General features: G+C 40.5%; 1 protein-coding gene across 9 annotated transcripts in view; it reads right to left on the bottom strand.

Moving 5' to 3' along the window:
• TRRAP (transformation/transcription domain associated protein) overlaps positions 1 to 14611 on the bottom strand; it is a 149781-nt gene that overhangs the window by 59561 nt on the left and 75609 nt on the right. For all 9 annotated transcript variants that reach the window (XM_034784980.1, XM_034784982.1, XM_034784979.1 and 6 more), the window contains 10 exons: positions 13248 to 13450; positions 10918 to 11039; positions 9524 to 9737; positions 7770 to 7949; positions 6992 to 7138; positions 5525 to 5644; positions 4929 to 5216; positions 4254 to 4391; positions 3045 to 3157; positions 2464 to 2599 (listed from right to left, as the gene is read on the bottom strand). In XM_034784980.1, the coding sequence (XP_034640871.1) occupies positions 2464 to 2599; positions 3045 to 3157; positions 4254 to 4391; positions 4929 to 5216; positions 5525 to 5644; positions 6992 to 7138; positions 7770 to 7949; positions 9524 to 9737; positions 10918 to 11039; positions 13248 to 13450 (1661 nt within the window). The remainder of the gene's footprint in view (positions 1 to 2463; positions 2600 to 3044; positions 3158 to 4253; positions 4392 to 4928; positions 5217 to 5524; positions 5645 to 6991; positions 7139 to 7769; positions 7950 to 9523; positions 9738 to 10917; positions 11040 to 13247; positions 13451 to 14611) is intronic.

Genomic DNA, 14611 nt, shown 5'->3' on the forward strand with positions numbered 1-14611 from the left:
TTAAAGAGCCACTCGCAACTTGCGAGCCTCAGTGAGAGTATCACTGCATTAGAGGGACAATCATCTTCATTCCTGTAGCCCTGGGCTGAAGTAGCTCAGTCACCATCAGGGGATGGCACATGTGCAGTCGGGCCAGTTCTAGGATCTGGGAGAGGTTCGGGCATACTCAGTGAGACCCTTCAGATATTTTAGCTGTAATGCACTAGCAATTCTCTACGAAGCACATGCAAACTGTAATATAACTTGGCCACATTTGGATGGATTTTTACAAGGATGGCAAAAGGCACATCCCTGACACAAAGGGCACTCCCTGTCAAATTTGAAGTCCCTGTTCCAAAGTATGGGGATAGTAGACCATTTCAAAGAAGATGTCTCAAACATTTAACACGGGCAAAACAATGTATTTTTTTCCCTAGCCCCGGTCTCAGAAACAGCTGAACCTTTTTAGGAGGAAATTAAAAATCACCCTGTGACAGACATCCAGCATGGAAAATTATACCCTAAATGGTTAAAGACTAGCAAAGTTATAAACAACTGAAAACAGGGTCTTATAATGGGAAGTGTCAGGCAACCTTAATAATAGGTGGTGCTAGCGGCCCTGCCTAGAAAATGGTTATTTAAAATGCAGTTTTAAAGTTTAGTGGATTTGCTGTAAAAAGCAATATTTGAGACTCATTCTGAAATAAAATTAAGTAGACTTAAAAAAAAGCCAAATAAAAGGAGAAACCCAACAGTTACTTCAGAGGTCTTTTATAATTTGACCAGAAAGTGGAAGAATATTAACACGGGAAGCAGTCCTCCTCCAATAGGTCACACTGTATAAATATCTCTTCCGAAAGCCATTGCAGAGCAATAAATTTTAAGAAAAATTAGAACAGGTATTTGCCAAGCATATAATTGACATATTGCAATCACAGCATATAAACAGCCTGCAGCCTCAGTTTGCAATACTTGTTTCACTAAAATAATATCTGCTGGCATTATCAACAGCCTGTGATGACAACAAGTACACTCCAAATCTCAGGCATTCAGTATTTAAACCTAGCAAATAAAATTTCATGTCTGTCTTACTCAGTTCTCTCTTTCAAAGACCTAGTACGAGTCTGCCAAACCTACCTACCAGCATATTAATGACAAATGGAGGCAGAGGAAGAGACATGTTACTTTTGTTGAAGTAGCTTGTGCATTAATAATAATTATTGCAGTTTTATTTGAAACAATGTGGTCTACACTACAATATATCAACGTTTTAGGTTTTCAGCATTATGCCCCGAGGTTGCTTTTGAATTCTACTGCTGCAAGTTTAACAGGGTGGATCTGGGTGGGGGAAAGAATACTGCAGTTCTGTGGCATACTCCCTATTTCCCCCAAAACCTTGCACCATAGCTCCACAGGGCTGGAGCTCCACGGTTGTGGGAAGGAGGCAAGTCCAGGTAAAACTAGGGGATGCTTACTTTCCATGATCTCATTTTCCCCTCCACAATCTCATATTTTAGCAGAATGAAGACTGGCAATACAAAAACTCAAGCCCTCCCTGGATATCCTAGAATTTAACTATGTCCCTGACAATCTTGGAATATCAGAACACATGGAAGTAAGCATCCCACTGCCTACAAAGGGTTGATTAAGGGAAACCAAAATTTATCCAGACAGTTTCCTGGTGTATGCAGGTTTTCCTATGTAGGTGTCAATCTGGGCCTTTGCACACCCTAACAGCCTTGCAAAACTATACATAGTAAATGGTTGTGGAAGCAGTAATGTTAATTATAAGACACTAAAGGAAAGGGCCTGGTGTTGTCATGCTCTATCACTTAAAATCAAAGCATCTAAACTTACATTAACACTGCAGACAGAGGGCTTTTCCATTTAAAAACTGGGACTTTAGTTACAATCTATCCATCCACAGAAGGTACAACAGTTTGATTTTCATATCACCATCCCACGTTTCCCGGAACAAACCGTAAAGGGATCCCTATCTTACTCTTACCATCTTACATCACACAAACCCACAAGTTTTGATTTGATGTTTAGGGTCCCCCCCAATATGTTTTTTATGCAGCACTGTAAATGCTTCTGCAAGCTTCCCCATAAATCACTACTGGCACCAGCATGTTCACCAATCAGCCACTTGGTGCTTTTTAATAATTTGACACCATGTCTCAACCTTCACCCACCCTGGTGATTGCTACCCTGTTATGAAATATCAATTCTGAATTATAAGGAAGCTTTGTATAGAGACAGAAAGACGAGGGGGAAATAAGAAGGAAAGACCCAAGTTAGCCTGTTGAAACAATATGCTCTGGTTGCCAAAATACCCAGCTGTACACTACATAGAAGAAAATCCCCAAAGAGGAGTTTACTGCTTCTGTGAAATGAGTTGTAATGCTGACTTTGAAGAAACACAATCAGCACAATGAACAATGAAACAAAAAGTTATCTCTGCAAATTCTCAAAAATATTCACCTGCACCAGTGCCTCCTTCATAGCAGTCCAGTTTGAGACTCTCCATGCACATTCAAGTACCAGATAGGGATTTATATGGCCCTTCGACTGGCCATACTCTGTCAAAGGTTCCCACTGGTTCAACTCTTTTGAGCAGCTATGAAAATGAAAACACGGTGTTAGCAGGAGTTATTTAAAAGTTACTTTAAGCATTTCATATCAGGAGAGCATCTGCATTCATGAATGTTTGAAAAATGCTTAGAAGGCATTGCAATGGTTGTAAATAGACTGCAGGATTGAAAATAAACAAAAACAATAATATAAAAGTGTATGAAGAGGGGGAACTGCACTTTCATGTGACCCAGATCCCAGTATTAAATGGGAAAACAAATTCCATGTGAAATCTGTTTCCACAAACAGCAAATTATACTTTTGCAATGATTTACGTATAGCCGTTTAGAAGTCTGTTAAAGGAGTTGCAATATAATATTTTATTCCCCTAAGTTGCTCTGTTTCTTAAATGTGCTGGGCTTAGTTTATTTTAGTAATCAATGTTTTAAATTACTAGAATACTTTTATCTTGCTTTTTAACAACATCTTACCGAATCCAATGGTCTTCCCAGAGTTGATACTCAGGGAAGATAGCAGGGGAGGCATTATTCCGTTCATGTTCCTTTTTGGCTTTTTCCATTGCTTTTTCGTATGTTTCTTGTGCCTTTAAAATAAAGAAAGAAAGCACTTCATTTTAGATTTATATCTGCTCTAAACATATATCTGATTGCATTGCATTAGGATTTTTTTTTTTGAAGACACATACATGATTTAAAAACTCTTTAAATACCTCTATTATCAGACCCTATAATAAATTAGGACGATTAACTTATTTTCTTATTTACAATTTTATGCTTCTTAGTCGAATTAATGATGTACTGCAGGAAACTAGTTTTGGCTATATTCAAACATATCTTATCAATGTACCATGGAGTTTTAAATTAATATTTCATACAGAAGAAATTTTATTTGAGACATTATCCTCAACTCAAATGAATTTTTCTTTTTGTTCTTATTAATAACAAAGTACACATTTTGTGGGCTTTTAGTATGCTTATACTGATAGTTAATCTATATAAAGCAAAGTTTAATAATGTGCATTGTGACAAAGTTCCTCCTCCATCATGGTGGATCCTGCGCTTATTGATGGATTTTCTTGCCTCAGAGATTCACCATGTGGGTTGGGGAACAGCCCAGAGACCTTCCCCTCTGGAAGAACCCACAGTCCAGGTCAATTGGGAGGTTAGGGGGGAACCCGGGCCCGCCCTCTACTCCGGGTTCCAGCCCAAGGCCCTGTGGACTGCAGCTGTCTATAGTGCCTCCTGTAACAGCTGCATGACAGCTACAACTCCCTGGGCTACTTCCCCATGGCCTCCTCCAAACACCTTCCTCCTGGTGTCTGATAACGCTTGTGCTCCTCAGTCCTCCAGCAGCACACCCTCTCACTCTCAGCTCCTTGCGCCTCTTGCTCCCAGCTCCTCACACTCCCACCACAAACTGAAGTGAGCTCCTTTCTAAAGGTGCCCTGAATAGCCTTACTTAATTGATTCTAGAAGCTTCTTAATTGGCCCCAGGTGTCCTAATTAGCCTGCCTGCCTTAACTGGTTCTAGCAGGTTCCTGATTACTCTAGTGCAGCCCCTGCTCTGGTCACTCAGGGAACAGAAAACTACTCATCCAGTGACCAGTATATTTGCCCTCTACCAGACTCCTGTACCCCACTGGTCTGGGTCTGTCATAGCATATATTGTGCAAATATTACCTGTTCAAAAAAGCCATGTTGTTCATAAGCAATAGCAGTTGCTGTCTCTGGAAATTTACAGCGCTTTTGCCATAGTCCAGCCCACATATCCTCCTCTTGTAACAGAGAGTAAAGCTCAGCTAGGGAATCCAGTATTTCCTAAAAAACGTAGCAAATAACCAAGCACATTCTTCTAAGGTCAAAATGTTGCTATAATTTTTTTTGTGATCAATTTTTTTATTAAGTAAATGCCTTACACATGAAAGCATGTTAGTTGGCGTATTTTAAAGTAAAGTAAAGCATATGATAAAAACCACACAACATACGGTAAGAAAGACATTAAAGTAACAATTAAGTTCTAAATATGACATTTTTAAATTTTATGTCTAGACCTCCACTGTATGAGCACTCTTTGAAAACCCAGGAAGTAAGAGGTCCATTATCACTGGATATATAAAAAATTAACAATGCACCATATTGCAATTCAGCTTCTCTCAAAACTTGCTCATGTGTTGACCTGGCTTGTCTCCACTAGCATATTAGGTCTTTTTATGGTAATTAGCATGATATCCACACACTTTAGCAGCCAGTGTGGACAGATACTTTCATGTTTAACTTTGTGTAACTGGTTATGGTCACCCTAGGTCGTCCCTGCCTTTAGTAGGCTATCATAATTTAATTAATGTTATTCCTTACCTGTTGAGGAGGGGTTATGCTTTCCTGCTCATAAAATTCGGTTGTCTGTTTAGGTTTAATCTGAAGACTCAATCCTTTTTCAAAGGCTTGATGTTCCAGCATCAATGTGGAACGGAACCACAGGTTGTGAGTTTTACCCAAGTACTTAAGCACACAGGGCCTGATGGGAATGGGAGGAACACACTGTGACATTGCTTCCACAAAACAGTTTAGTGCACTCGGCTGGCAGTCTCGCTGCACTTGGTGGCTACCACTGCATAAGAAAGGGCTTATTTCACCTGCAAGAGCCTGGAATTAAAACAACAGAAACAGTGATTTCATTCAGACAATTCCAACACTTAGGTCATATTTAAAGTCTTACTAATACCATATAGATGAGGGAATTTTCATAGAGTAGTTAAAACATGAAAAGATTAATTCCCTTTGAAATCTGAAGGGGCCAATTTCTTTCAAAAGCAACCAGTATTAAGACATATAGCTGGAGGAAACACTAGAAATGGATTATTTTTAAAGTGAGGGAACAAGTAATTATGGCAGAAAATTACAATCTACTGAAACACCAGCTACTACCAAAAAGACACAAAAAGGATTCTCACATGCTGCTGTCTATCAGATAAGATTTTCCACAATCGGGAGAAAAGTTGGATCCAAGTTTTCTCTGCTAACGGTGTAGAGATATGACACAACTGAACAAAGGCACTTAATAACGCTCCAGTCTAGAAATAAAGAGAAACAATTAGGGATGTAAAGGAAAAAAAAAAAAAAAAAAGACCTTTCAATGAATTTGCACCATGGAAGAGTTACTGTATGATACAGTCCAGCAGCTAAACTTCCCCAAGATGTGTGCAAGCAGTTATATTACTTGTTTTCCCAAGTGTTCCATAACCAATACAATTTTTCAAAATTTCCCTTAGGTGGAAAGAGAAAACTACTGTGAAATAAATGTTACCATATTTCCATGTTTATTAAGACAACAACTCATGACTATAATAGCTACAAATAAAAAAAGTAAGACGCTCTCAAGGAAGAGAAGGGAAAAGGTGACTAATGGGGTTGCTGACATTTGGTGGTAAGACAAAACAAGCAGGTTAATTGGCTAGATCTACTGATGTTTTCAGAGGATCACAAAATAGCGCTCATCTAACAATTAGCTTCTTATGAATTATTAAAAAACAATGCTGTTTATAATGCTGTTTACCACGCTTTACTAATTGATTTAATCCTGTCTTGTGTTTTCGGGGCAGCAGTTTTCTTATCTAAATGCAACAGATATTTAGTTCAATTCTAAATGCAATAGGTGTATCTGGCAAAACCTTAATTTATGTGTACTGAAGTTAGGAGCCCAATCACCTGATTTCACCCACTCAAAGGCAGGGTTTTCCAGATGCTCTGTGTTTACCCACATTTGGTCCTTAAGACTTAGTACCAGCATGATAGTATATAATTTCCAGTGACAAAAGTAACCGGAAAAACAATTAGCAACTTTTCAAATTGTCAGTATAATTAAGCAGTTCTCACTGTATTCCTTAATGAAGACACTCACTCAGCTTGGTTAACCTCAGGATTTTGGAGGTTAATCGGGACCTTACTATTGCTTGCAAAAGTTCAAGACTGTTGAGGTGGCAAGAGCAATCAGCACCACAAGTACCACAGGAGCAGCAGTGGCAGCCATGAAAGTGACATCAAATATATTAGCAATGGGCTAGGACCAGGTAAAACAGGCTGCAAAGATTACCCCTCTTGAATCTCTGAGCCCTATTGTTTTCAGAACTTGTGAAAAGTGAAGATGATGCTTTTTTTTTTTTTTTTTTTTTTTTCTTCAAATGGAGGAGAGAAATATGATGGAATAGGTGTAGGATGGAGTTAGATGCTGGGGGAGAGGACCAGGAGAAAGCCAAATGTAAAAGTCGGTAGGCTCTAGTTTTCAAAATGAAATATACAGTATTAGCATAAAATAAAATGAACAGTGGAACCAAAGAAACAAAAAAGAATTCATTTGTGTGCGTCAGTTTTGAGATTTCAGCAAAGGTTTTCATGCTATGCGACCAATAACCTGTACCAACCTTCACTTCTCGAAGAGAGTCAAGAAACTTGTCATGTCTGTTGGTCAACATGTGTAGCTGGTTGCCTATGTCTTTCTCAGAAAGTTCTTTGGTTTTAGGTGTACTCGTCTGATCTCCTGGAGCCAATTCAATGTCAATCTCCACATCCTACACAAAAGTAAGGCCAATTATAATGCTGATACTTTCAATAATTATCACCACTTCATTTCTGAACATATACAAAACAAATATGGTACTCATTATTGCAGCCCTTGTTACCTATTATTGTAATTTTTTTTTAGGATTTGAAAATTTAATTCCCACTGTTAAGGGAGAAAGAAAGGGCCAAAGCAGTCACCTAGAATAGATGGAAGATTAAAAAAAGATGAATTAACACGGCTTCACAGAGCTAGTAAGTCAAATGGTAGTAAATCATTGTCTAAAATGTAATTACAATTACACCTCTATCCTGACAGAACGCAACCCGATAGAACACGAATTCGGATATAATGCGGTAAAGCAGTGGGGAGCCCCGAGCCGTACCGGACCGAACCCGATATAACGCGGTCTCACCTATAAGGCGGCGAGATTTTTTTTGGCTCCTGAGGACCACGTTATATCGGGGTAGAGGTGTACATCTATTTAACTTCATTATTCGTTTACACCAGGTGTGCTGCTATAGTCACTGCACTTCACTTTACACACATGTATAGCAATTCCGACTAGCATTAAGATGTGTCCCATAAACTGTGCTTGGTGAGACATCATCATCTGCTGTAAAATAAAAATAAAATGTTACCTCTTCTTTGGATTCGCTGTTTTCTCTTTCTCGAGGCTCTTGTTTGACATGGGTTACCATAGCAAATGCTGCCCGATCGTGACTGTCTGCAAGGTTGATTACATTAGTGATAGATGGAAGCATGGCTCCCTGACAGCTTGTGCCAATTGTAGTATTTCTTTCACACACTGCCAACAGGAGCTAAGAAATTAAAAAACAAGGCAAAGATTTTGACCCATTGTGTGTGATGTATTTAAGAACACATGTCCTTGATTTATTTTGTATTGCACCATTTTTCCTTGTCAGTAGAGGACTCAGTCCTTCTCAAATCAACAGTGAACGGGGGGGGGGGGGGGGGAGAGAGAAGGGGACGACACACACTATGTTTAACAGCTTGAACTTCCCTTTACAAATTGAGTTTGGATGTCAGGCTGGCCTGAATGAGTCAGAATTTTATCTACTTCTCATCAGAGCAATTATTTCTACCAACTGGTTCATGAGCAGTTGTTGTGTTTGAGATATCCCCCACCCTCCCTGTGTTTCTGAAACAGGAACAAATTCAAACAAATCTTAAAAGAACAAAGATTTAGACTGAACAGACCAACAGGAAACGCAATTACATTCTCTGCTTATATGTTCAAGTACAAAAGGGTCAATAAGGAAATTAAGATAGCAACTGCCTAGCAGTTGGAGAAAACTGGATAGTGAGAGTCTGGGACATGGACATTTAGTCATTAATCTGCACCTCTACTGGCAGTATCAGAAGGGCCAAAGATTGAATGGGCATGGAGTATCTTATCTTTGCTAGATGTGACCCTTCTAGGTCAGAGCTGAGGTGCCACACATATTCAGAGAACAAAGTGGACTTCCATCTTCAGCTCATCACCTTCTGTCACTGATATGTGGTGGGTTATTGTGCCTTTGAGGTTGCCATTTGATTATAGCTAACAGGAAATGTATTGCCATACGTTAGGACAGTAAGATTAGAGACCCCATAAGGACACATAGGGAACAGGAGTTTTCTACATCTAAGCATCATATTTTTATGGAATTTTTTTTTATTTAGTGTCTCAATCTACATAATATATACAATTTTCCACTAAAATACATGGCTTACCTAAAAAGAGATGTAGAAGATTCCTGCTGTTCCTTGTCATCCTGAAAGCTGCTCTGATCTTTCTCATATGAAGTTAATAAAATGACTGCTTTGTGCTTGGATATTTTATATTCAGATTTTGATATACAGGTCATTTCAAAGAAATTGGCGATTTACTTATGTTTTGTTTTAGAGAAAAAGATCAGAAACCAGGTTTCACACCACAGCAATCCCCCTTTAAAATCTCTCTCAGCAACAGTTCTGACACTCCATTCTGATGTCTTTTAGGATTCAATCTGTCAAAAAGATTCCTCCTCCAGTCATTTTTTGCTTGTAAGTCATTTTTTGCTTAAAGAAATTCTGAGCACTGACTAGGCTTTTCTCAGATAAACTGAAGCCTTAAAGCTTTAAAATACAGCCACTGGAGTCACTGTCAACTGGATTCAAGAACATGGATGCAGAGATTTCCCAGGCATCAGCTTTTCAATATTTAAAAGCTTAGTACTTGTTTTAAGATATTCTGAGCATCTAAAATGGTACCCTCGATATGGGGAGTTTTACAGGGCTATATCACTTTTCAAGATACACACAATACATCTACACATTCATAAGGGAAAAGAGGAGCAAATATCATTTCTAAAATTACATTCACGGTTCTCATAAAAAATGGTTTTCCTACCTCAATGCACTGCTTGATCCAAAAGTGGTTTCCCATAGCTTCCCAGTTTTGAGAACAAGTTACATAAAGTAGGCGTTCATAGACACGACGCTTCATGGAATTGTCAAAGACCTCAAAAAATTTGGCTCGGATGAGCGGCTGAGCACAACGCAGCCCCGAAAGGAATGCAGGTTCAAGTTTAGCAGTGAGCTCACTTCCAGAAAGATTCTCATCCCTAGGAAGAACGCATAAGCAATTGATAATACACAGGCGTTTGAGAGTGTCACCTATTTATTTAGCCAGAGAATATTTTCTTTTGTTATACCAATTTCTGGAAGATGTTAATATCTAGAGTCAAGTGTGGCTTTGTCTACTACCAAAAAAAGCATAAGTTTCTGTGACATATCAAAAGTCCCTTGAGAACATCTCACATGGAGTCAAATCACAAGAACAAATACCACAATGGCCAAGAGACCCACCATGTCCAATGGAGGTCACTGTTTATCTCTCTGGATTAGCTCTGCAGCAAACCTTTCTACAAGCTTAATGCCATAGAGCTCAAATGAGTAATGCAACGTTTCAATGGTTTCTCTACGAGTCCATTGTCCAGACTGAGCAAAGTGGAATTTTGGGTGGTGGAATCACTCCTGCGCCAAGAAGGTTATGCAAACTGATTTTAGAACATCTTACACTCAAACTAGAAGTTCATGTGTATACAATATTGTTAGCCAGGTGCCATATATGCAGGGGCCTAAGTGCACACTTCTATTGTGGACAAGGCAACCTCTGATTTGCACTGGTGGAGGTTATTTCTGCTTGAAATACCCAGGTAAGCTGCACTGATGCAAATTGAAGTTTACCTTGTCTACAACTAAGAGTTTGCACAATTGCTGCTACTCTGCGAGCTGGCTCTGAATGGCTGAAAACAAGGCATATGTTTAAAGTACAAAATTCCTTAGTGACCATTATAACTTACTAGAAGTGCACACCTATCTTGTGGTGAGGCAATTATTGTCCATGTTTTTCTATACAGGGCTAGAAGACTCAAGTGTGGCTATCTAAGTAACTAGAAAAATATTCGTTACAATAAGCTTCCAGGAGAAAAGCTTCATATAAAGGGGAAAGGAGGGACACTGCAATAGCAGTCAATACTATCTCTACATCACGATTAACTATGAAGATGCCACAGCCCCCTTTTTTTTTTGCTTGAGCAAGGGCTGTAAAAAGATTTTGTATCTGAAGATCTAACGTGAATATGTAAACATGTTCACTCCAGTCTCAGTGAAATGAACTGATTGTGCATTTTACAACAAATCTAATATAGCCCTAAAAGATGGATGGCATGTTATAAAGGTCATGTATGGTACAAATTATGAACCAATAAACTGCAATACTTGATTAATTGCTATAATTACCTATAGACATAGTTAACAAGGTCTAAGAACTGGGCATTTAATTCAAGGTCTTCTGGAAAACGCTTTTCAATGTAGGTCATCATTTTCACTAGCAAAATGGACTTCTCCCGGAGAGTAGGTGTCTGTTAAAAAGAGACATGATTAATTTTCTCAATTCATCTTGAAACACAAGGAGAAATGGCATGTTCAAAGTACATTTCAGCCATCTTCTACACCATTTTTTTCACTCCTACGCTACTGAAAAATGGCTTGACACAAGGTCATGCTTTCTAAAAGTAAAACCCCCCCAAAACGCTAAAGTATTTATAGTTCTAGCATAGATACTACACTGGAAATATAAATTAATGCTATGGATGCCTAAAATCATTAAAAGATTAAAAAGTTTAATTGTGTAATAGCTAATGCCACTATATAAATCCATGGTACACCCGCACCTTGAATACTGCATACAGTTCTGATCACCCCATCTCAAAAAGATATTAGAACTGGAAGTAGTACAGAAAAGGGCAACAAAAATTATTAGGGGTATGGAACAGCTCCCACATGAGGAGATATTAAAAAGATTGGGGCAGTTCATATTAAAAAGAGATGACTAATGGGGGAAGTCTATATCATTAATGGTGCAGAGAAAGTGAATAAGCGTATCTAACCCTTCATCTTACACAAGAACTAGGTGTCACCCACTGACATTAATAGGTAGCAGGTTTACATCAAACATAAGGAAGTACTTATTAACACACCACCCAGTCAACCTGTGGAAACTGGGTTTAAAAAAGAATTATATATTCATGGAGGAAAGGTCCATCAAAGGCTATTAGCCAAGATGGTCAGGGATGCAACCGTATACACTGGGTATCCCTAAACCTCTGATTGCCAGAAGCTGCGACTGGATGACAGGGGATGGAACATTCAATAAATTTCCCTGTTCTGCTAATTTTTTCTGAAGCATCTGAGACCAGCCACTGTTGGACAACAGGATACCAGGCTATATGGACCACTGGTCTGACCTAGTATGGACATTCTTAGGACTATAAATACTGTGACCAACCAGTGGTCCAGAAAGGTGTAAAATATTTTTTTAGGTTACGCTCCCATTGAACCATACTAGAGAGACGAGGTGGGTGAGGCAATATCTTTTATTGGACCAACTTCTGTTGGTGGGAGAGACAAGCTTTTGAGCCACACAGAACTCTTCTTCAGGTCTGGGAAAGGAACTCCCAGCATCACAGCAACATGCAACGTGTAAGAGACTGTTTAGCATAAGTATAGGGACACCCAAATACCCCGAGAGAACCTGCCTCAATACAGAAACAACACACATAGCCCTAGTTGTCACCTACTACCCGACACTGGAACCCATATGGGATATCAAACAACTACAACCCATACTCGATGGGGGACCCCATCCTGAAACAAATCTTTCCTAAACTCCCACTTCTGGCCTTCAAACAACGCTGCAACCTCTCCAAGCTCATCACTAGAAGCAAGCTCCCTACACACCAGGGCACACCAACTCAAAGCAACATCAGACCCTGCCAGAACATCAGATACAAAACGTACAGACATATCTCTGCTACAATGATCAACACCCCCTACGACACTCTTTTCAAGAGCCTATCCATGCCTATCACAAAAAACTGAGGCAAGAACAATGCGGGAAAACCCCCTACGCTTAAGACAATAGCAATTGTGCCTTGTGAAGTACATAAGAATAAAAGGTTTTGGGTCACTGCATGAGAAAAGCCCCACAGTACCCACACAATAGGCATAAAAATATGTACTCATCACACCACAGAAAGAAGATTTTCAACAGTCTAAAATTTTTAGCCTGTAAACTTAAAAACTTGAATCAGGATCTTAGCTTTAACTCACAACATTTTGGACTATATTCACTGCCAAATTCTTTCAGAAATAAGATGTAGGTAAGTACACTGCATGATGTTATGGAAAGTGATATAATTGGTAAGATATAGCTTCACCTACAAATATTCCATCATCTTACTTTAACTGAAGCAACTTTACATGGCCCTAGAATACTGGCTTTTGGACACTTGAACCTTTGGCTTTAAAAAAACATACATAGTTTTCTTAGCAAAGCACTATTTCACATGAAAGGGAAAATGTAGCCTATAATGTGCTGAGCATTCTTAACTTTATTTCTTCCTTGGGAACCCAGAGTGTTCACAACTTATAGACGGCACTTAAAAATATGCAGACTTAGGTCTTTACAGAACTCTTTGTCAAACACTGAACAGAAAATGCAAGTTACAGCTTTTCATTAATTTTTGATTGGAATAAAGATTTTCACCTGATTTAACTTTTCAATTTACCTGATTGGCTGCCATTGGAGAATTGTTTTTCACCCACTCTTCCACTATTTTTACCACTGCACGAAGAATTTTAGCATCAGTAGATTTTTCAATGAGAGATGTTAGAATAGCTTGGATAAAATTTTTCCTCATCTCCATGCTCATCACTGCAAGACGAGTTTTCACAAGATCCAAGCTCAGCATTACCAGTTCACTTGTACCTGCTATGGATAGAAGTGCATAAATTTTATTCATCGGTCATTTCATATGCCAGAAAAAATGGTTTCAGTGTAATCTGCACAGTAGAAGCTTCAAGTTCTAACTTTGCTAACAATCTGTGAAGCTGATAACTGCTAAATATCACTCCTTCTCTCAGGCAACAGATAGGCAAGCCAATGAACATGTTACACAAGAAACATCTAATCACAGAAATGCAGGACTGGAAAGGCTCTCAAAAAGGTAATCTAGTCCAGTCCCCTGAGTTGAGGTAGGACCAAGTAAACCTAGGGTTACCATCCGTCCGTATTTCCCCGGACATGTGCGGCTTTTTCGTCTTTAAATAGCCGTCCGGGAAGAATTGGTAATAAGATAGAAAGGTCCGGGATTTCCCCCCATCCTCTCCATGCAGAGTGCGGCGCGGCTGATAGGGTGGCTGGGCCCGATTGAGCCGCTCCCATTGGCCTCCAGCAGCCAGAGCTCCTCCCCTGCTCCCCCCTCCTCCTGGCTCAGCACTCTGTGGGGGAGGGGCTATGCACACGTCAGCGCGGCAGCCTGATCCACGTGGAGCCAGTGGCTCGAGCAGCATGGTGGTAAGGGGAGTCCCGGGGGGCAGCCAGGGAGCAGGGAGAGGTTTCGATGAGTCGGGAGTTATGGGGGGGGGGGCTTTCAGGGGGTGGGAGTGTGGAGAGGGATCAGAGCAGTCAGGGGACAGAGGGGTTGGATGGGTCGGGGTTCTGTGGGGAGTTCTCAGGGGGCAGGGGTGTGGAGAAGGATTGGGGCAGTCAGGGGACAGGGAGCAGGGGGGTTGGATGGGTCGGGGTTCTGTCGCGGGGCTGTCAGGGGGCAGGGGTGTGGAGAGGGATTGGGGCTGTCAGGGGACAGGCAGAGGTTGGATAGGCGTGGGAGTCCCGGGGATCTGGCGGGGTCGGGGGCGTGGATAGGAGTCAGAACAGTCAGGGGACAGGTAGGGAGTGGAGTCCTAGGGGGGCAGTTGGAGGGGGTGTCTCAGGAGGGGGCAGTCGGGGACAAGGACAAGGGAAGCTTAGATAGGGGGTGGAGTCCCAGGGGTGGTTACAGGCAGGGGTCCCGGGAAGGGGCGATCAGGGGACATGGAGCAGGGGGGGTTGGATGTGTTGGGGGTTCAGTAGGGGGGGGCGGGAGAGCCC

This window comes from Trachemys scripta, chromosome 10 (assembly GCF_013100865.1).
Source record: "Trachemys scripta elegans isolate TJP31775 chromosome 10, CAS_Tse_1.0, whole genome shotgun sequence".
In the NCBI taxonomy this organism is placed as follows: domain Eukaryota; kingdom Metazoa; phylum Chordata; order Testudines; family Emydidae; genus Trachemys; species Trachemys scripta.